This window comes from Centroberyx gerrardi, chromosome 22 (assembly GCF_048128805.1).
Source record: "Centroberyx gerrardi isolate f3 chromosome 22, fCenGer3.hap1.cur.20231027, whole genome shotgun sequence".
Classification (NCBI taxonomy): Eukaryota; Metazoa; Chordata; class Actinopteri; order Beryciformes; family Berycidae; genus Centroberyx; species Centroberyx gerrardi.
In genome coordinates this window covers 393,935-415,983 of record NC_136018.1, presented here as the reverse complement: position 1 = coordinate 415,983, position 22,049 = coordinate 393,935, and the positions used below count along the sequence as shown (strand labels likewise).

At 44.5% G+C, this 22,049-nt stretch overlaps 2 protein-coding genes across 3 annotated transcripts in view; one reads left to right on the top strand and one right to left on the bottom strand.

Moving 5' to 3' along the window:
• The window catches only part of LOC144543502 (uncharacterized), a 6,781-nt gene extending 4,738 nt beyond the window's left edge, over positions 1 to 2,043 (bottom strand). The window contains exons 1-2 of the mRNA XM_078291510.1: positions 993 to 2,043; positions 1 to 347 (exon numbers count right to left, since the gene is read on the bottom strand). The exon at positions 1 to 347 is cut by the window's left edge and continues 202 nt beyond it. Coding sequence (XP_078147636.1) covers positions 1 to 347; positions 993 to 2,043 — 1,398 coding nt within the window. The remainder of the gene's footprint in view (positions 348 to 992) is intronic.
• Positions 2,044 to 9,029: 6,986 nt separating this feature from the next.
• Positions 9,030 to 21,099, top strand: LOC144543486 (NLR family CARD domain-containing protein 3-like). 2 transcript variants are annotated; one of them, XM_078291350.1, is made up of 9 exons: positions 9,030 to 9,196; positions 11,030 to 11,182; positions 12,594 to 12,829; positions 14,361 to 16,362; positions 16,711 to 16,884; positions 17,043 to 17,219; positions 17,300 to 17,473; positions 18,382 to 18,422; positions 19,237 to 21,099. In XM_078291350.1, the coding sequence occupies exons 1-8, from the start codon at positions 9,066 to 9,068 to the stop codon at positions 18,389 to 18,391; spliced, it is 3,057 nt and encodes a 1,018-aa protein (XP_078147476.1). In that variant the 5' UTR covers positions 9,030 to 9,065; the 3' UTR covers positions 18,392 to 18,422; positions 19,237 to 21,099. The 2 variants fall into 2 exon arrangements, with proteins under 2 accessions (XP_078147476.1, XP_078147477.1); XM_078291351.1 differs by lacking the exons at positions 17,043 to 17,219; positions 17,300 to 17,473; positions 18,382 to 18,422; positions 19,237 to 21,099 and having other exon boundaries at positions 16,734 to 16,871.
• Positions 21,100 to 22,049: the final 950 nt, after the last annotated feature.

The window sequence follows — 22,049 nt, the reverse complement described above, 5'->3', positions numbered from 1 at the left end:
CCACTGGGGCTCAACCCACAGAAGTGACAGACGTGACGGCGCCGGTCGGGGTGCGTTTGACCGTCTATGCGAATCGATCTTCTTCTTCTTCTTCTTCTTCTTCTTCTTCTTCTTCTTCTTCTTCTCGCGCGCGGTGCTGCCGGGACGGTCAGCCCTGCAGTTACAGATGTTGCGGCGGTAAGCCTTCCCTCTGCCCTGTTTGGTCGGCCGGTCCGCCGGCCCTGACTCGAACCCGTGGCCTTTACCGCACACGCTACAGACATGAGCGCTGCGCTCGGTCCGCAGAGACTTCTCGCTCTTCTTCGCAGCTCTTATCCGGGACCGCTTGTTACCACGGGAACACCGATCTGCAGAAAATGGGGGATCGTGTTAGTGAGAAAGCAGACAGAGAAAGAGCTCCAGTGTCGCTAATGTTAATTCTGTGTAGCAGTCATGACTGGAGGTCGTGTTAGGTCTGGTTTCTTACTGTCCCAGCTCGGGTGGAACCACAGGTAAACCACCTGACCTGTTTTAACATGTTTCAACAGTCTGTACGGATTCAGAATCCGGCCCTGCCTCCCTGTTTCAGGCCTGTGGGCTTCAGCCTGACTGTACGCCTTTCAGCAAGGTCAACCTGTTCAACTGTTTAAACAAAGACAAAGCAACTCCTGTGCCACTTAATAATAATAAAATATATAAAGTGTTACTAATCCTGACTCCCTGTAGTGCAGGTAGCAAGGCTAATACTGTTCTTTGCAAACTACCAAAATAAAACTGTAAAATCAGGATTGCATTACTTAAAAATTCCTATTTGCAATGGCAATTACTCAAATTTAATCCTAAATTTGCAAGCATAATCATTTTGTTAATGCCATTATGTATGAGACAGAAAACTAAAAATGTTCAGAGACTTTTGGAGATCTCCAAAATCAAGCCTCTAGCTATACGGATCTTTTTAAAACTTTGTAAATTTGAGTAGTCATGTGCAACCTAGAAAACCGCCCACGACTTACCGTTATCATTACATGGTCCCTCCTCCTCCTCCTCCTCCTCTTCCTCCTCCTCTTCTTCTTCTTCTTCTTCTTCTTCTTCCTCCTCCTCCTCCTCCTCCTCCTCCTCCTCCTCCTCCTCAGCGAGCCGTGGGCTGAGAGGAGCTATGAGTCCAGGAGGAGGTGCTGAGACGTCTGCAGGAGCCGAGGGAGGAGAAACTTCACACCTCCTTCCTGGTAGACCGAGACAAACAGGGGAGGGGGAGAGATGGCACAGGGGCATGCTGGGTAACGGGGCAGCGTGCCGCAATCCCATCCGAAGGTAGGATGTCGATTCTTGAGGCAGGAAGCGAGACGGCTGACACAGAGGCATGCTGGGTAACAAGGTCGCTTGTTGTAATCCTGGCTGAACGTGGACAGTCGACTCTTGAGACGGAAGACGGGACGGCTGACACAGGGGCATGCTGGGAAACGTAGTCCGGTGGGGTAAAGACTCGGGCTGCTGAAATGCCGCGGTGATGGGCAGCTGGTGTAGAGGCACAGACGGCCCGCACAGAGGCATGCTGGGTAGGAACTGGGGTTTGTGGGGGACGGGCCGAGGGATGCTGGGTCGGAACGGGGGCTTGTGGGAGATGGACAGAGGCATGCTGGGTAGGAATGGGGGCTTGTAGGAGGTGGACAGAGGCATGCTGGGTAGGAACGGGGGCTTGTGGGAGGTGGACAGAGGCATGCTGGGTAGGAATGGGGGCTTGTAGGAGGTGGACAGAGGCATGCTGGGTAGGAACGGGGGCTTGTGGGAGGTGGACAGAGGCATGCTGGGTAGGAATGGGGGCTTGTGGGAGGTGGAGAGCTGGTATACAGGGATGTGGGGGAAAGATGGAGGATTCTGATCCCTCTGTTGCTGCAGTGAGGGATTCTGGGTCGTATTTAGTTGCAGAGAGGCGTTCTGGTTCCAGTACGGCAGCAGCGGGTCGGTCCGTCCTGGATCCGGTCTGCCGTCTGTCCTCTGTGAGCCGCAGTGCTGCAGCAGAGCGCCGCCTGGTCCATCTGATCTGACTCCAACACACTGCCACATCCCACCAGACCAACCTGACAGACAGACAGGCAGACAGACAGGGAGACAGACAGACAGACAGACAGACAGACAGACAGACAGACAGGGAGACAGACAGGGAGACAGGGAGACAGACAGGCTTTAGATAGAGAAAGAGAGAGGAGAGAGACAGGCTTTTAGAGAGAGAGAGACAGACAGGCTTTTATAGATAGATAGAGAGAGAGAGACAGGGAGAGAGAGAGAGAGAGAGAGAGACAGAGAGAGAGAGAGAGACAGGCTTTTATAGATAGAGAGAGAGAGAGAGGGAGAGAGAGAGAGAGAGAGAGAGAGAGAGACAGACAGACAGACAGACAGGCTTTTAGAGAGAGAGAGACAGGGAGAGAGAGAGAGAGAGAGACAGGCTTTTATAGATAGAGAGAGAGAGAGAGAGACAGGGTGAGAGAGAGAGAGAGAGAGAGAGAGAGAGAGAGACAGAGAGAGAGACAGACAGACAGACAGACAGGCAGAGAGAGAGACAGCCCTACCTTCTTGTCTGGATTGGAAGTTTTTTCTGTGACTGGGTAACAAGACTGTCAGCTAGACCAGATCTGGGCTACACTCTGTATTCCACCAGAACAGGTAAACATCCACATGACAAACAAATGAAAACTACCTTAACGCTGATTTCAAGCTCGCCACACTGGTTTCCATAGTTACCATGTGCAGCACGGCCAAGGAAAACACTTCATCAACAGATAGGAGCGACACTATAAGTGGCTCGCTCTAAACAGGAAGACACACACAATAAATAATAAAGTGATATCTTATCTTATCAGAGGAAAGTGAGCAGACAGGTGTGTGAGGTGAGGAAAGTGAGCAGACAGGTGTGTGTAGTGAGGAAAGTGAGCAGACAGGTGTGTGTAGTGAGGAAAGTGAGCAGACAGGTGTGTGTAGTGAGGAAAGTGAGCAGACAGGTGTGTGTAGTGAGGAAAGTGAGCAGACAGGTGTGTGTAGTGAGGAAAGTGTGCAGACAGGTGTGTGTAGTGAGGAAAGTGTGCAGACAGACGGATGTAGTGAGGAAAGTGTGCAGACAGGTGTGTGTAGTGAGGAAAGTGTGCAGACAGGTGGATGTAGTGAGGAAAGTGTGCAGACAGACGGATGTAGTGAGGAAAGTGAGCAGACAGGTGTGTGTAGTGAGGAAAGTGTGCAGACAGGTGTGTGTAGTGAGGAAAGTGTGCAGACAGACGGATGTAGTGAGGAAAGTGTGCAGACAGGTGTGTGTAGTGAGGAAAGTGTGCAGACAGGTGTGTGTAGTGAGGAAAGTGTGCAGACAGGTGTGTGTAGTGAGGAAAGTGAGCAGACAGGTGTGTGTAGTGAGGAAAGTGAGCAGACAGGTGTGTGTAGTGAGGAAAGTGAGCAGACAGGTGTGTGTAGTGAGGAAAGTGTGCAGACAGGTGTGTGTAGTGAGGAAAGTGAGCAGACAGGTGTGTGTAGTGAGGAAAGTGAGCAGACAGGTGTGTGTAGTGAGGAAAGTGAGCAGACAGGTGTGTGTAGTGAGGAAAGTGAGCAGACAGGTGTGTGTAGTGAGGAAAGTGAGCAGACAGGTGTGTGAGACAGCAGCAGTGCAGCAGGCTGGCTGTCTCTCTCTCACCTGGCTGTCTCTCTCTCACCTGGCTGTCTCTCTCTCACCTGGCTGTCTCTCTCTCACCTGCCTGTCTCTCTCTCACCTGGCTGTCTCTCTCTCACCTGGCTGTCTCTCTCTCACCTGGCTGTCTCTCTCTCACCTGGCTGTCTCTCTCTCACCTGGCTGTCTCTCTCTCACCTGGCTGGTTCAGCAGGTCGACCTGGACAGCAGCGTCTCTCCTCTCTGCTGCCTCGCTCTGACAGCCCACCTCCCTCCTCTCCTCCCTCCTCTCCTCCCTCCCTCTCTCCTCTGGACTCTCCCACTGGCAGCCCACCTCCCTCCTCCTCCTCCTCCTCCTCCTCCTCCTCCTCCTCTCCTCCACCTGCTCGGCTCCTCTCCTCTCTCCATCCTCTCTCTGCTGGAGCATCTGGAGAACCTGGGGAGGGACGACGGGTTTATTCTAGTGTCAGATAACATGTCAGACTGAGATCCTCCGGCTGGTTTTCTTTGTTCTGAACCAGAGAGGAAGAGGTGACCTTGTTGTATTTGGTTTGTTTATGTTTGTTTTATTTCACGTGATCTCTAACGGTTCTGACACAGAAAATGTTCCCAGAGAAACAGATGGAGCTGGTTCACGCACAGAAATCTGAACTTTTCTGTGCGAGATCACAGGACATTTACATTTTAGACAATCCGTTGACAACTGAACCCTGTTGTCAGTGAGGCTAACTGTTACCTAGAAACAGGTCAAATGATTTTTGTTATTGTTCTATACTTCATGTCATCTATTATCCAAATTTCTTCATGTAATACTTATTTAGCCTAGGTGTTTTTTTGTTGTTGCATGTGGAATGGCGAATGCTTAAGTTTATCATATTCTATTATGTTTATGCAAACCTGAAATCCACGTTTTGAATGTAAATTGACTGGAGACCAAACGCCTGGAGATAAAATAACCTTTCACTGAGTAGTGAACCGGAGAGAGGATATTAACGATTCACAACAGGTCTGAAGCTGTGATCTAACAGCTATCTCTTGTCGACCAGCAAGAATACATCAAACTCACAGATGTGTTTTTTTTTTTTTTGCTCCTAGGTCTGCCTCAAACTTATTTTATCTCCAACAACTTCAACGAAATTCTGAGCTGACCAAAAAAAAATCACGAATTTGAGTCGCCGTTTCTAAACTCATCGTAAAGTTAACTCGCACTCACCACAAACATCGTGGATAAGAGTTAAATTTTCGCGGTTGTTTTCAGCTCCATCCGAAGCTCAGGGAGGAAAGTCAGGTCCAGACTTCGTGTTGGAAACTTACAAACAGTCAAATAAGTTGTAAAGTTGTGTGTGTAGTAATGGCGCACACCGGATCTGCACCGTGTACGTTAAGCTTACCTGATTAACCAGAGAATAGGACTTCCGGCTTCGGAGTTTAGCCTTCAAAATAAAAGCGCGAAAGTTTTTGTATAGAAATGTAGATTTATTTGTAATTAATCGTCACACCCAATAAGTGAGAACTCTATTATTCGATGTCATCATAAAAAACAACAAAAAAAACAACACACAAAAAAAAATAAATAAATAAAATGTGGCATTTTTAAGCATACAGGCTGCACACAAGATACATGTCAGGTTACAGAAAAATCATGGCAGTCCCTCAAAGTCTGCCATACTTCAAAACTGTGACATTTTTAGAATAAACTGCACACATTTGAAACACACAATATAGTCTCAAAGTCAAGTCTTTTTCACACTGTGAAATGTTTATTTTCACTGCTTCAGCATAAAGTGTGACTGGGAAAAAGAACTGAATGAGACAAATTAGCTATGAAATATATAAATAGGAAAAAATAAGTCAGCAAAGGTGCCAGAGAGATTTACAGAATGAACTTTCACTCTGACAAATGGATGAAACCTTTACTAGCTCCTTCTCATGCTGCAGCACTGAATCCATCGTTTCAACATCCTGCTGCCGCTCTCTGTTCCTGGCGACGTCACCAAGAGCTTCAGGAAGAACACTACTATAGAGAGCCTAAGCCCCGCCCCTTCCGCTGTCCACCATGGGACCTTATTTCAGAAAAAATATGTACGGTAGTCAACGGCGACAGACAAATAATTGTTTGATCCCATTTGAATTGTGCTATGAATTACGCATATGATGTTTTGTCAATTTAAAAGATAATTTTGCAAGTCAAGAAAGTGGCAGTTTGTTGTAAAACAGTAAAGTAACGTTTAGTTTTGTGTGAAACCGCTCAGTGAACTACATCTCTCGTCTCGCACAACATACGTCACCGACACCAACATGGAAGGAAACACAGGAAACACACACAGGCATCGTTAACGTTAGCCCCCACTGTACTAAAACTATCCTAAACCAGTTTAAATCCGTTCTTCCTGTCTACCTTCCAGGTTGTGTATAATCCTCCTGCTCTCTGAGAGGGACTGAGCTTCAGCTCTGGGTAGCTTGTGGAGAGAGGAAGTTATGATGTCACTTACGCCACTTTTGGGTGTGTAGTCTTTCTAATTACGTATTTTCACAGTCTTATAGTTCAACAGTTTTACGACAAATTGCGACTTTCTTGACTTGCAAAATTATCTTTTAAATTGACAAAACATCATATGTGTAATTCATGGCACAATTCAAACGGGATCAAACAATTATTTGTCTCTCGCCGTTGACTACCGTACATATTTTTTCCGAAATAAGGTCCCATGGTGGTCCACCGGAAGGGGAGGGGCTTAGGCTCTCTATCATCACACTAAAGGCTCCTCAACTTCTGGCTCCCAAAAGTGGAGAATATGTGCAACATTGTCTTTAACATTTGAGAACAAGAGCTGTTATACTCACTAATGACACTACGCACTCTCATTTTCTAGTTTTGTATTTATTTATTTGCCTGGGTCCGGGCTGAGACTCTGGCATAGCTTCTTTTCCCGTGGCGTCTTTGTTGTTGTCTCACGGCCCCTCTTCACTTCTCTTCTCGAGCCTTCCTCGTTTGTGTCCGACACGTTGAGCTCCGATTGCCATTTCTTTACAATCATTTGCGAATCTTCATCAACATTTTACACAGATCCTCCCAGAATAGACACCGGGTCTATAAGGGAGAATTACCCCGACATCTCGGAAACGTTCGCTTAATGGCCTCTCTTTCGCGTTTAGGCTGCTGAATAATAATTTTGAATTTGATATGACCCCCTTGATTAACAAATTTATTTTACATAGACGGCATGTCTTCTCAATATCGCCCGACATCATGCTTTGTTTTTACTTCGCTCCGTGTTGTCAAAGATGCTCTATACTTTCTGAACCGTCTCTGGTGTTGTCATGGCTACGCATCAGTGTCGCCTTAAAATGACGTTAGATCCAGGCGGATACGTCGGTCTCTAGTGATTGGTTAAATCGAATCCCCCTCCTCCCACAAAAGGGTCCAGCTGCAGACCTCCCTCCTGAGGCAAGGAGGTTCTGTGAGCCAATCGGGGTTGAGCATATCTATGACGACCTCCCTCCTGGGCCGAGAGGTCTGCAGCCGGACTCTTTCTAATTATCGCCCCCCGCTGGTCGGAGGATGTATTGCCAGGTCATAGTTCACAAAATATAATTATATGAAAACTATATATTAGAAATCTAATTATAAATATATGAAGACTATATATACTGTAATATATATTACAAATATTAAAATACATCAATGTTAGTTATTAAAATAATTATTGATGCGCAAAAACAAATAGCCATGTATTCATATCATTAATATATTAATATGTATGAGTGACTTTTCAATCACTACAGGGGATCAGTATGAGCTCTGAAGCTCCACAAACTTCCATTACATTGATAATTGTCCCTCCAGTTATGTAAAACCTCTCAGATTAAAAAATTTCAAATTGCAGTGTAGCTGCAGGCGGTGACTGTAGGGCTCCAAGCACACCTTGAGAAAGAGAAAACATTCACAACACACACAGTAGGTAGGCTAATGGTTCCAAACTATTTTATTCTACCATTACATAAGAGGTTAATCTTTCTTCCATTTTTGTAACATTTCCAAAATCCGGCATATTAGTAATGTCTGACGCTGAAACCCTAATACACAGCGTCTAGACTGCTGTAACGTGCTATTCTCTGGTTTACTAAGTACCAGCGCAAACTTAGTGACACAGCTTGAAGTGTGTGTGTGCCATGACCTTGCTCAAAGCGTAGACAAAACACGTAAAATAAAGCCAACCAAAGATTAATGGAACTAAAGTATACGTACTTAAATATAAAGAGAATTAGGTGAGACAGTCAGTATGAACACTGGGGTCTTCTTGGCTGCTTCGCTTCGGTGTCCGCCACCAGCTGGAAGCGCGGCCAGGAAAGCGGTGGCGAAAGTCGGAAACAAACTTTTAAATCAGGCCTTGTAGATCTAATATGAGGTCGTCACAGATATGCTCGACCCCCATTGGCTCACAGAACTTCCTGTCCTCTGGATCGGTTAGAGTGGAGGCGATGTCAGACTGAAGATGGATGTGGATGGATGTGTAACGAGTTGACAATTCTGTCTGATATCAGGCAATTTATTTATATTACTGCTGTGGCACCTGAATTTCCCCTAGGGGATCAATAATCTTATCTCATCTCATCTTATCTTACTGACAACTGTGCTGTCATTCATCCTTCCACCTTCTGACAGGATTAAAGTCCTGTTGAGTTCGTTTGTTAAACTGCTCACTAAGTTGAGTTTTATTTTACACTCTGGGTTTTCTAATAGGACACAAGAGAGAAGATTGCTTTGGTCAGCATTTTCTGCAGAAAGGTAAAGGAATAACTGATTGTTGCTTGTGGCTTTGTCTTGATGTGCCATGTTATTATGGTTGTACAACACCTGCAAATATTATTGTTATGATGATGATTATTATTATTGTCGTTGTTGTTGTTGTTGTTGTGTTTGTACAAAATGAGTTTTATTTTAGTGCTGTGGATTTGTACAAATTGGGCTTTTATTCTGAAAAAACCCGACCGGAAGTCTTATTCTTGTGGAACATGAAGACACATATAGAACCTCCTTGGATGACACCGGGAAATGAAAGTGAAAGTATGAAGCAGTTAGTTCAGACTCCATTTTGAAACAGAGCAGAGCAGGAGGAGGGAAACAGAAGGCGGAGGCAGGGTGAGTGTTATTACAACATTATTATTATTTTACTGTAAAAGTCTCTGAGTCAGTTGTCTCCCTGTGGACTGTAGAGGGAATAAGAGTCAGAATGAACTGAACAGTTTATCACTGATTCATCTGTGGACACAAAGTCCTGATTGGCTGTTTAATACACACTGTTTTAATTAGACACATTTAAGGAAAACAAGGTGGTACAAGCTGTAGTGCTGGCTGGGTTCATCATACTGTGTGTGTGTGTGTGTGTGTGTCTCCAATGTTCCTGTTCTACCTCTCAGACTGACTGAAGTCCAGAAGATGAGTGTTTGTGTGGAGGAAGAGGAGGGCAGAGCAGAGTCTCCAGCACCCAGCTGTCTGTCTGTGAAGACTGACCGGTCTAAAGATATTCCTCTAGTCTTCAGTAATGAACCTGGACCTTCAGACACAAAGTAAGAGGACTGTTATACTGGAAGTCTACCTGATGGATTATGATTCAATGAGGAGAAAAGCAAAACACTGCTCTGAGTTTTATTCCAAAGTGAGATCTGACAAAATGACTGCTGGAATTAAAGTAAAACTCACCTTTGGAAAATTGTTGAATCTCATGAGCAATTAAGATAAACTTACATGTTTTTTTACCAAAATGGACAATATACAGGGCCCTATTTTCGTGCCGGTGCAGATCAAGCATGGTGACCTTGCATCGACAAAGTGGATGTTTTGTTGAGCACAAGCAGGTTTTTTCCCGCCTGCACCCATTCAGTAATTTCGTGGCTTGTCATGACAACGCTTGCTAAATGGGTGGGAAGCGCAGGGCAGTGAAGAGGGGAGTGTCAATACAAATCAGGGTGTAGTGACACTGTGCTATTTTCATGGCTTTTTGACCCTCCAAAATCATATAAACCCCTTTCATGTATGTTATGCTCACCTTCTTCAGCAAGTAGACACGTTTCAAAAATACGATTCTAATGCATTAATGCAATAATCCCAGTAAGGCAGAGTCTGCACTGGACTATCATTAAATAAACAGTTCACCCTAAAATGAAAATTCAGTCATTATCTACTCACCCTCAAACAAAGAAACTTCACCTGTGTTTCATCTGGCATCAGGGTGAGTAGATAATGACTGAATTTTCATTTTAGGGTGAACTGTTTATTTAAGGGGTGTTTCTTACCAAAAGTAGCCCCTAAAGCATTGTATTTTTAATTGCAATAGAGAAAGGGCTAGGGCTGCGACGAATAATATGATTTAGTAGAGCAGAATCATGGCTGTAATTGTTTGGGTTAAATTTGATTAGTGGTGGGATGGGAAAGAAAGCGAAAAACTCTATAATTTCCACAATTGTCTATGGATAATCAAAATAAATACTCCAGTCATCTAAACACGATTAATATGGGGAGTTGTCAATTTCTGTCATGTAAACGGCTCAAAAAGACTATTACCTTACTTACAGTATTGGCAATAGTCCCATTATTGTGCGTATATAAATGTAGCATGTAGCATGTATATAAATGACTGAAAGACAACCGACAAAGTAACGTAAACATGTTTTATTGTATTAGAAAGTTAGTTATAGCTGCACATGAAACTGCACATTGTGTGAATCATTGTGTTCCAAAATAAAACTGTTGATCTTTACGCATGGAAAACATGACCGGGCTTTCAAAATCTCCAGAAATAGTGAAGTCAGCTTAAAAAGGGACATCATCTGCCCTTGGTGACATATTTGAGGTGCTGTATATTCACGCCTCCCAGACAAGAATCAGTTTCCTCTTGGGAGAAGCCGGTCTAGACTCTCCTCTCCATTATGAAACAGTCAGTGAGCCGTGGCAGGGAGTGCACTGCTTTTAAAGGGGATGAGAAGAGGTGATTCGATTGGCCATGATTGATGCCAGCTCCTAACACACCTACTGATAATGTATTCCTCCTAATCCAACCCCTTTCACAACTACGCCGCTGGTGCACCAGCATGTCTGGTAATGAAATTACCACAAATATGTTGTTCAGGCCCAAGTGAGCTTGTGCCACCACCTGCGTCTGCACCTTGATTCATGAAAATAGGGCCCACAGTGTCTTCCCTTTACTGTAATATTACACACTATGAGAGGATTGTATTTCTGAAGTAAGCTAGTAGTGAGAATATCAAGGAAAGACAATGGAAGAGAAAAATGACTCCTCTACAATACAACTGTTCATCCAAAATGGATCTTCATCAGGAATACATAAGCCAGACAGTCGTTGTACTCACATGATATTAATAAAAACATCTTGGTGTTTCCAGAGGTCAGGACCGGAGCCAGAGAGCAGAGTCTCCAGCACCCAGCTGTCTGTCTATGAAGAGTGACTGGTCTAAGGATTCGCCTTTGAATTTCAGCAATGAACCTCAACATCCAGACCTCAAGTGCCTCAGTATCTCCACTGGAGCGCACGAGAGGTTGGGATAAAAACCAGCTGCCATTTTACCCCTATAAAATGTGTCCAGAAGTGTGAATGCTGTCAATACAGTACGATAAAGTGAAATACAAGGAAGATACCAGATGGGGTCCAAAGAATAGAAACCTATCTGAATTGAGTGAATGAATTGAGTATTCTTTATAGCTATAATATAGCAAACATACATTTTGTTTATTTTATCTGTGTCTTGTAATCCCATGTGGGATGGGCCACCTAAGTGGCATGACACGTAAATAAAAAGCTAGAAAAGGCTACATTTTCTGAAGAAAATTTGTGTGCTTGCTTCAGTAAAAAGGTAGACAGTTGAATTCATTTGAAGGAGGTAAACGTCTTCAAAATTTGAATATTTAAGCAATTTATTTGACAGCCAAAAGTTCTATAGTTATCAATACATGGAAGGATAGGTAATCTAAAAGTCATAGTATTATGGGTAGTAAAAGCAGCAGTTGTAATATCAGTAGTAGAAGTAATACAATTAGCAGTAGTACTAGTATTTGGACTATCATTATTAGAAAGAGAAGTAGCAAAAATGGTAGTAGTAATAGTAGTAGTAAGAGTAGCACCACAACAGTAATGGTAGTAGTAATTTCAGTGTTTGAAGTAGTTGAATTAGTAGTTCAAAACGGTAGCAGTATTAGTAACAGCATACGTACTTGTAGTAGTAATAGTAGTTCCAGTAGTAGTCAGTCCCTCCAGGAATTTGCAATTTTGCTTTCGCAATAATTAACGCAAATTCAAGAAATCTCCGCAATATTTGCGAGAGCTTGCAGTTTTGCAAAATTGCCGCAACTTTTCCGCATGAAACGGCCAAATCAACAGACCGCTTGTGATTTGAACCAATTGTTGCATTTCGTGTCGTGGTAACTTACGTCATCGCAGCGCGCATTCAGGTGGAAGATGAACAAAGCTCACCTGCCAACACATTACTGCCACAGACCGTGCAAAACAAAACAAAACAAAAGACTTGTAAAAGTCATAAAACTAGCACTCAGTAGTAACAGTAATACAATTAGCAGTAGTAGTAGTATTTGGACTATCCGTATTGGACACAGTAGAAGTAGCAATAGTGGTGGTAGCAGTAGTAGTAGTAGTAATAGCAGTAGTAGTGCAACAGTAATAGTAGTAGTAGTTTCAGTATTTGACGTGGTTGAATTAGTTGTTTAAAATGGTAGCAGTATTAGTAACAGTAGAAGTGGCAATAGTAGTAGTAGTAGTAGTAGTATTAGCAATAGTAGAACTTGTAAAAGTCAAAAGTCAGAAAAGTAGCACTCAGTAGTATAAATATAAACAATTTGTGCTGCGGCAGCGTGATGCTCTCTGACCATCTACAGTAGATGGCACTGGGGTTTTCTGATGATAACAGTCATAATGAATTCTCTTCATCTACACAGAGAGAGGAAGAGGAGTCATGGTGTTGTGAAGGAGCAGCTGTCCTGCTGTGCATTGTGTCAGGAGGTCCTGAGGGATCCAGTCTCTACCAGCTGTGGACACTGGTTCTGCAGACAGTGCATCACCTCATACTGGGACCAGTCTGGTTCATCAGGAGACTCCGCCTGTCCCCAGTGTGGAGAAAGACCCAGAACAAGACCTGGAGTGCAGACACTCAGTCAAACCAGCATCGCACAAAGTAAGACTGGGAACTCTATTTTCGAGAATCAATGGCCCATAGGGTGTGGCGAATGACTTTTGTTAATTTTGTGGCCAGAGGCACGAGGCGCCCCTGTGGCGCAGCTGGAAACGGGTTTGGATTAGGAAGAATACATTATCAGTAGGTGTAATAGGGGGTTGGCATCAATCAAGACCAATCAAATCACCTCTTTTCCTTCCCTTTAAAAGCAGTGCCACGGCACTCTGCCAAGATATGGCACATTAAGGCTGCGGAGGGCAGATGATGTTAACTTACCTTGGGAGAAGATAACACGTTGGTCCTGTGAGGTCCTCTGGTCTGAGGTCAGAGGTTTCCAATGTAGGAAACAGTTCAGTGATAAAGCAAATCGCAATAACCTTACTGTCAACTTTTGGGTTGTCTAATTGCCGAAGGGCCAAACAGAATCTGTCCCTGTGGTTGGCTACGGGAGGGTGGTGGGGGTGAAGGGGCATCCACCAGCCAGTCCCTGACATCTATAGAGGATGCGGCCGCCTCCACAATTTCCACTCCATGCGTCATGCCGCATACTGACAGTTCCATGTTGGATGATAATCATTCACACCACTGCCATGTGTAGTACGAATGAAAAATGCTGTATCTTATTTTTTCCTGATTGAAGGATTTATATCAAAGTCAACATCCACAAAAAGGGTTGGTAAGCTTTTGAATAGACTGCACCTTACGCCATGGGTCTTTGGAGTGGTATGAGCAGGCAGGTGATGCAAGGTCCCAGTAATCCTTGAAACCAAAATTGCACTGCGATGCTTGATCATTACTGACACACCCCCTCCTACGCCTCTCCTCCCACTTAGGTGCACTCAAATTCACACCGAGTCACCAAAAAATGGGCACAGAAAGAAAAAAAAACGTGTACACCCAACAAAAATGCCACTTTGTTACCCTCACAGTAATTATAAACTGGTAACCCTGACCTGTGCGGTGGAGGTGTAGCATAAAACAAACAACAAAAAATAAATGGGCACAGGTGGTCTCTGCAGTGGACAGTTCAAAAGTGTTACTCACCCATGCCCAGTGGGCCAGCTCAAGCGTAGGCACCGCTGGACTGCCGAACAGCAGGCCGTTGAGTAGTTTGAGAGTAAGGCCTAAAGTCCTTTACAAATAGGCCTAGTTCTTGGCACAGCTATACCATCGAGTCCCACAGCCGGTAATCCAGCTGGGTCCATAGGCCATGCGAAGACCTCCAGTCAATTTAAAAAGGTCCCATGCCAGGGTGCAGGACAGCGCTCGTCCAACATCATCTTCGTCCAGAGTCTTTGCTATGTCCTCCTCATGCACTACATCAAGACATCCACCATCTCTTCACAATGCCATTATCTCTAATAGTCATGCCCACTGTGCGCATCAGCTCGGACATATAGCCACAGTCATGAAATATTTGGATTTTGCATTTCTTGACCCTAATATTGATTATTTTTATGTTGGTACTGAAAATTAACACAAGGTTCTCTATCTTTGTTTAACCTTTTATTCATTTGTTTGTCTCTTCCAGCAGAAGGCGGTCCGCAGGAGGTTTTAGACGAGCATAAGATCAGTCTGAGGAGGAAATGTGAATTTGTGACAGAAGGAACTGCTGAAGCAGGAACTGGAACCCCCCTCAACAGGATCTACACTGAGCTCTACATCACAGAGGGACAGAGTGAAGAGGTTAATACCCAACATGAGGTGTGGCAGCTGGAGACAGCATCCAAGATGAAGACCCTCCATGACATTACAATCAAGTGCCACGACATCTTTAAACCCTTACCTGGCCAAGAGACACACATCAGAGTAGTTCTGACGAAGGGCGTTGCTGGCATTGGAAAAACCTTCTCAGTGCAGAAGTTCACTCTGGACTGGGCAGAGGGCTTGGAAAATCAAGATGTCAGTCTTGTGATTCTGCTTTCGTTCCGGGAGCTAAACTTGATCAAAGATGAGCAGTACAGTCTTCTCATGCTGCTCCATGTTTTCCATCCAACATTACAGACGGTCACAGCAGAGAAGCTCTCTGTCTGTAAAGTTGTGTTCATCTTTGACGGCCTGGATGAAAGCAGACTTTTATTGGATTTCCAGAACAATGAGGTTGTGTCTGATGTCACACAGACATCATCAGTAGACGTGCTGTTGACAAACCTCATCGAGGGGAATCTGCTTCCCTCGGCTCTCCTCTGGATAACTTCTCGACCTGCAGCAGCCAATCAGATCCCTCCTACATGTGTTGACAGGGTAACAGAAGTACGAGGGTTCACTGACCCCCAGAAGGAGGAGTACTTCAGGAGGAGATCCAGTGATGAGGAGCTGTCCAGCAGAATCATCTCACACATCAAGGCATCCAGGAGCCTCCACATCATGTGCCACATCCCGGTCTTCTGTTGGATCACTGCTACAGTTCTGGAGCACATGTTGACTACAGACCAGAGAGGAGAGCTGCCCAAGACCCTGACTGAGATGTACTCACACTTCCTGCTGGTTCAGACAAAGAGGAAGAAGCAGAAGTATGATGAGAAACATGAGATGAGTCAACAGGAGCTGATGGAGACTGATAGGGAAGTTCTTCTGAAGCTGGGGAGGCTGGCGTTTGAACATCTGGAGAAAGGCAACCTCATGTTCTACCAAGAAGACCTGGAGGAGTGTGGTCTTGATGTCAGAGAGGCCTTGGTGTTCTCAGGAGTGTGCACAGAGATCTTCAAAAGAGAGTGTGTGCTCTTCCAGAGAACGGTCTACTGCTTTGTTCATCTGAGCATTCAGGAGTTTCTCGCTGCAGTCTACATGTTCCACTGCTACACAAACGGGAACCCGAAAGTAATGGCCAAATCACTGAAAAAAGACTTGAGTGTCGATAGTGCCCCATCCCTGAATTATTATGATAATGACGACGATTATGACATTGACATTTTCTATGGTCACGGTGACCCATACCTGGATTATGATTATGACATTGACAATTTCTATGGTCAATATGATGACGGTGACTCATACCTGGATTATGATTATGGCCATGACACTTTCTCTGGTCAATATGATGTTGGTGTCAGTCCACCAGCGTCAACATCCCTGGATGTCTTCCTGGAGACAGCCATGGAAAAAGCCCTGAAGAGTAAAAATGGCCACCTGGACCTCTATGTCCGCTTCCTTCATGGCCTCTCACTGGAGTCCAACCAGAGTCTCTTAGGAGGCCTGCTGGGTCAGACAGAGAGCAGACCAGAAAGCATCCAGACAGCCATCAGCAAGCTGAAGGAGATGAGCACCTCCAATCTCTCTCCTGACAGAAGCATCAACATCTTCCACTGTTTGATGGAGATGAACGACCAGTCAGTACATCAGGAGATCCAAGAGTTCCTGAAGTCAGAGAACAGATCAGGGAAGGAACTCTCTGAGATCCACTGCTCAGCTCTGGCCTACATGCTGCAGATGTCAGAGGAGGTTCTGGATGTGTTGGACCTGAAGGCGTACAACACATCAGAGGAGGGACGAAGGAGACTGATCCCAGCTGTGAGGAACTGCAGAGAGGCTCGGTTAGTTCTGATCACACTAATTCTGTTCCCACTACTCATCTTTTCCTATTCACACTACACACTCTGTTCATGCTACTTCCCTCCTCAACACTCACTCTGTTTACCTACACAGATTGTAATCTTTTCAGAGTTTTCTTTCTAGGTATCTTCCAAGGGGTGAAGGGGGCTTAATACAACTCAGGAGCTTCAGGGTGTAGATAAAATGTTTAAATGTGGTTAAAATTATTATTATTGCTGTTATTATCGTTATTATTACTGGTAGTTTCATGCTGTACTTAGTAAATGGTATGCTTGGTCTCAGCTCTGTTTTGATTATCATTGATTTCATATTAAATCTGTAAAACACAGACTTTCTGACTGTGGACTCTCAGAGACTCACTGTGAAGTCCTAGCCTCAGCTCTCAGCTCTAACCCCTCCCATCTGAGAGAGCTGGACCTGAGTAACAACAAGCTGCAGGATTCAGGAGTGAAGCTGCTGTCTGCTGGACTGGAGAGTCCACACTGTAGACTGGAGAGTCTGAGGTCAGTTTACTGTCTTTTATCTTGTAGATGTTATATCTTTGATGAGGAAAGGGTTATTTTTGTATGCTAACACTGCCTGGACAATGATGAGTGGATAAAAATAATGCAGTAGTTTTTAGTACATCCTGTCTGATTTGATATGTATCCTGTAATTACAGACTTGATTGCTGTGAACTGTCAGAGAACAGCTGTGCTTCTCTGGCCTCAGCTCTGAAGTCCAACCCCTCCCATCTGAGAGAGCTGGACCTGAGCTACAACAACAAGCTGCAGGATTCAGGGGTGAAGCTGCTGTCTGCTGGACTGGAGAGTCCACACTGTAGACTGGAGACTCTGAGGTAGATAATCTCTTTTCCCTCTGTGTGGAGCTCTACTTGAACATGAGCAGTAGTTTGTTAAAATCCCCCTCTCTCTGCAGGTTATCATGCTGTCTGGTTACAGAGAGCTGCTGTGCTTCTCTGGCCTCAGCTCTGAAGTCCAACCCCTCCCATCTGAGAGAGCTGGACCTGAGTAAAAACTATCTGAAGCATTCAGGAGTGAAGTTGCTGTCTGATCTTCTGGAGAGTCCACACTGTAGACTGGAGACTCTGAGGTCAGTAGAGGGTTGGAGTCGGTCCATGTTGACAAGGTCCATTGGTTGGTCTCAGTTAGTGGAAATGTTAATTCATGCTTTTATATTGTCCCGTCTTGATTATTGTAACTCCCTTTTCACCTGCCTCAGCAAAACATCCCTGGATTGTTTACAAGTGGTCCAAAATGCTGCTGCTAAACTCTTGACCAGGTCCTCCAAAAGGTCTCATGTGACACCGATTCTGATTGCTCTTCACTGGCTCCCCATCAAATTCAAAGTCCTTGTGATCTCCTATAGAGCTCTGCATGGTCAGGCACCTGCCTACATCAGAGATCTACTGCAGCCCTATGTCACCAGCAGGTCTCTAAGGTCCTCTGATCAGGGTTTGCTGGTTGTTCCTCGATCTAGGCTAAAAACTAAAGGAGACTGTGCTTTTGAGGTTGTGGCTCCTAAACTTTGGAACTCTCTCCCTCTGGACTTAAGATCTGTGGACACTTTTAAAAAGCATCTCAAGACCCATTTGTTTAGACTTGCCTTTGTGTCATTTTCTATTTACTTTTGGTTCTGTTTTTATTGTGTTTTATGTCTGTATGTATGTTTATGCTTTATTTCCCCTGTGAAGCACTTTGTGACGTCTCTGCTATCAAAAGGTGCTAGATAAAGTTACTTGCTTACTTACTTAGTGGCAGCATTGTGCTAAACACAGTTAGCATCAACCCAAAGATGCAGCATTTGCTGGTAAATATCCAACCTTATCAATGGCTGCTCTTCTCAGTGAAGGTGTCGGAGGAGAATGGTGACAGGCTTCAGGGCTAGACAGCCAAATCAATCACAGAACAGTCAGCCAATCAGATCATCCATAAGCATGTTGTGATAATGTGTTTGAGTCGACCTGCAGATGACTGTTATTGTTGTGTTCATCCCTACAGGCTGAAATAAACCTGGATTACAGCTGACAGCCTGACACGATGTGAGTATTGACACAGCAGGAGCACACACACTGCAGTCTATCTCTTGCTTTCTCACATACAGCTCAATTTATGTTCCTCATGACTGGGTCAACCATAATGGATGTGCTGCATCAATGACTGAGAGGTGATGAAGTGAGTCTTAGTAAATGGTGATTTCGGATATCAGTTGTGTGTTACGATGAGGTGTGGTGAGGACCCAAATGCAGACACAGACACAAGGGGCTGGAGCACAGTTCAAAAGACAGTTTATTTACTGTACTGGTAGCTGGTAGCTGGAAGCTGGAGCGAGGGCCCGGGCAGGCAGTCGGAGCCCTGGAGCTGAGGATAGGCCCGCAGCTGGGCCAAGGCAGGACAGGGAAGGAGCAGAGGTAAGCCAGGCAGAGCGGGGAGCCGAACTGATCCGACGAGGGAAGCAGGCGAGGCAAGAAGGCTGGAGTCTGGCTGGCAGGCTGAATGGGAGCCGAGTCCTTGGAAAAACCAAGTGTATGATCCGGCGGAGAGTGGATGGCAAACTGGGGATAAATACTGTGGGCTGGTAGGAAACAGGTGAGCAGACCGGTGATGAGCTGATTACAGGCAGGTGTGGAGGGAAGGTGCAGAGAAGGGAGGAAAGACCAAGGGCATCTAGTGGCTGGCAGGAGGATGGCAGGACTGGGGAGTGAAAGGGGTGATGACCAGGACACAGGGGCAGACAGGGGCAGACCATGGCAGACACAAGGGCTAGGGCTAAGAGGGCAGACACTAGAGCTGAAAGGGGCAAATCATGGCAGACAGGGGCAGACCATGACATTGTGTGTCTTCTTCTCCCATCAGATGTCTGTCATCTCACTCTGGATCCAAACTCAACAAACAGAAGCTACACACCAGACACAATGGGAAGTCCACCATCATCCCTGTCTGTTCCTCTGGATCTAACGGAGCAGCAGTGTATCTGGACTGGTCTGCTGGGACTCTGTCCGTCTACAGAGTCTCTTCTGACAAACTGACACTCCTCCACTCCTCTGCTCCACATTCACTGAGCCCCTCTACCCTGGGTTTGGGTTGAGGTTCTAGTCTTTTTCTGTTTCTGGTTCCGTTCTAGTTCTCATTTTCAGACAATTTTTCAGAAAAAGCACTGGTTTGAAAGCCTTTTGGAACATCACAAGCAAAGGCTTGGTTGGCAATTAGTCTGACTTACAGGAAGTTGGCCCCTCCACATCCTATATGTGCTGCTCTTTTCATCCTCAGCTGTTAATACAAAAAATTTGCCACTGTAGCAAGCCAGCCAAATGGTAGAGGAAGTAATAAAAACATGCTAATGGAAAAATTCAAAGACTCATTGGACTGCACAATAAGCCAGGCGTGTTCGATTCATTCTGTGGAGAATCAAAAAGATTTACAAATACTTCCATAGATGGAGTTTTTTTGGCACCGTTGATGGCTCCTTGACTAAAGCCCCGCCCCCAACAAGTGTGATTGGTTTAAGAGTCACAAACAGCCCAGAGCATGTTGACCTGTTATCCCACAACAATGGGTTCTGCAGACCTTTCTGCTGCGCTGACACACAGCTAAGGACTCTGGCCAGCCGAGACTATTGACTTTGGTAATATGCTGGTTTATTATTGTTCATCCGCGTTGGCGCCAATTCCCGTGAGTTGGTACATCGCAGAGACATCAAATTTGGCCCAATGACAGATACTATGAGCCATTACTAGCTCAACAAATATTTACCCAATCGGCCTGAAGGGGGTGCTATAATTAAAGGTTTTACTTTAAAGGCCATAACTCGTACACCGTTTGTCCGATTTTTACGAAACTTGCTACACATATGCAGGTGTCCTAACTCTACAGTTTTGCAATTTGGACCCCAAGGTCCGCCTGGACCGATCACCACCAAAGTCGGTCAGTAGCATCTATGGACCAAGCTCTACAAGTTGTGTTTTTGGATTTTTGATATAGACTTTAGTTTTTAAAATATAAATTTTGTTGTGAGAGGGCGTGGCCTGTCAGCTAAATTGTCATAAATCCCGATGACAAAATTGCGTGAAATTTGGTGTTCAGGGAGGCTGTACTAGTGGACAAGTTTTGTCATCATTGGTGAAAGTGGGTGGGGCCTATGGTGTAATAACCATGTAACAGCCGGTAAATCAAATGCCATTTACATAATCGGTCCCAAACTTCTCAGCCTCGTCTGGAATGGCATTTCTAACATGTGTACCGAATTTTGTGCGATTCGACCAGAAGGGGGCCCCGCAAACACCCAAAATGGGCGTGGCCTAACACAAAAATGGCCGTAACTCCGCACCCGTTTGTTCAATGATCGCGAAACTTGGCAGATACATCAATGGATATATTTGGACGATGTTCTCAGAACCACTGACACTTTTTTCGTGACGTCAGTACCATTCAGAAAAGGCTTGAACCCTTTTCATGGCCACTTGCGGCTATATTTGTTTTTCAGCTAACTTTACACAATTTGCATTTTTAACATACAATTAACTTTTTGTCTTGAATTTTTCAGCAGCAAATGTTTATAGAACCCAATTGTTTATAGTACTGTTGTTTTTTATTATTTCTACTGTTTCTATTGCTTATTTTATATTATACTTTTATATTGTCCTTTCTGAATCCTATGACCTTTGCTGCTGCAATGATCTAATTTCCCAATGGGGATCAATAAAGTTTCATCTTTCATCATCTTTAGTAAAGTGACTGCTTTTGGTCTTATGACACTGAGCCTCATTCACAAAACGTCATAAATTCCTCTTAATTTTGCTCTTGAGAAAAGTGCTTGCAAAAAACCAACATGGGATTCGTGAAACGTGCAACACCTTGATTTTGTGTGCCCTCTTGCATATCTGATGATTAATACCAATTGTCCTAAATTGGTTGCGCGTGCCGGTTGATGTCAGTTAGCACACATAGGCGCCATGGCAACACACTAAAAGGCGTGCTGAGGAACAGTTCATCCAAAAATGTCAGTCTTGACCTTGGCCACCTGCTGTGGGAACACTAATGCTGTGCCACATCCCATTCTCCAGCCTGCAGATATCAATAGATGCACAGATGCAGGAGAGCTATGTGGGCTCCACCTTGCAATAAAACTGAACAGTCAGACTGCTCATTAACTCATCACTACCTGTCCATTCAATGTTACCTTCAAACATTTCTACTAGTCAAGACTATTTTATGATGAGTGATGTCCATTATTACTTTAGCCATAAATGTTTTAAAGTTATACTTAAAATCTAGTAGTCTTAGACTGACAGAAGAAGTCAGCGTTTTTATGGAGATATCACACAGATTTTGGATAGCAAAATGTAAATCTAGCCTTCAGTTTACAAGCAAGGAACAGCTAGCTACAGGTTGGTTGGTTTGTCATTTATTTATAATGTAATCAATCAAAATCTGTTTGCTGCTTCAGGAATATTCTAAGATTTTGAAATAGGTTAAATGAAGTGTCACGTGTTGCCATCTTTGAACTGTCAGATGCTAGCTGGGTAGTTGCATTAAACAAACCAGACTATTAGGTTTCCACTACTAGGCCTAGACAGCTATCTGTTGAATCTAGAGCAAAGGCACTGCTAACCTTTGACTAACCAACTACATAATGAATTGTTATCTGTATAAAAACATAAATGGTATTT

Excerpts from the sequence above, each read along its gene's own strand:
- LOC144543486 (XM_078291350.1), top strand. The coding sequence starts at position 9,066 with ATGAGTGTTTGTGTGGAGGAAGAGGAGGGCAGAGCAGAGTCTCCAGCA. Across the intron at positions 16,363-16,710 it reads AGGAACTGCAGAGAGGCTCG|ACTTTCTGACTGTGGACTCT; the intron begins GTTAGTTCTGAT and ends TGTAAAACACAG. Across the intron at positions 16,885-17,042 it reads TGTAGACTGGAGAGTCTGAG|ACTTGATTGCTGTGAACTGT; the intron begins GTCAGTTTACTG and ends CTGTAATTACAG.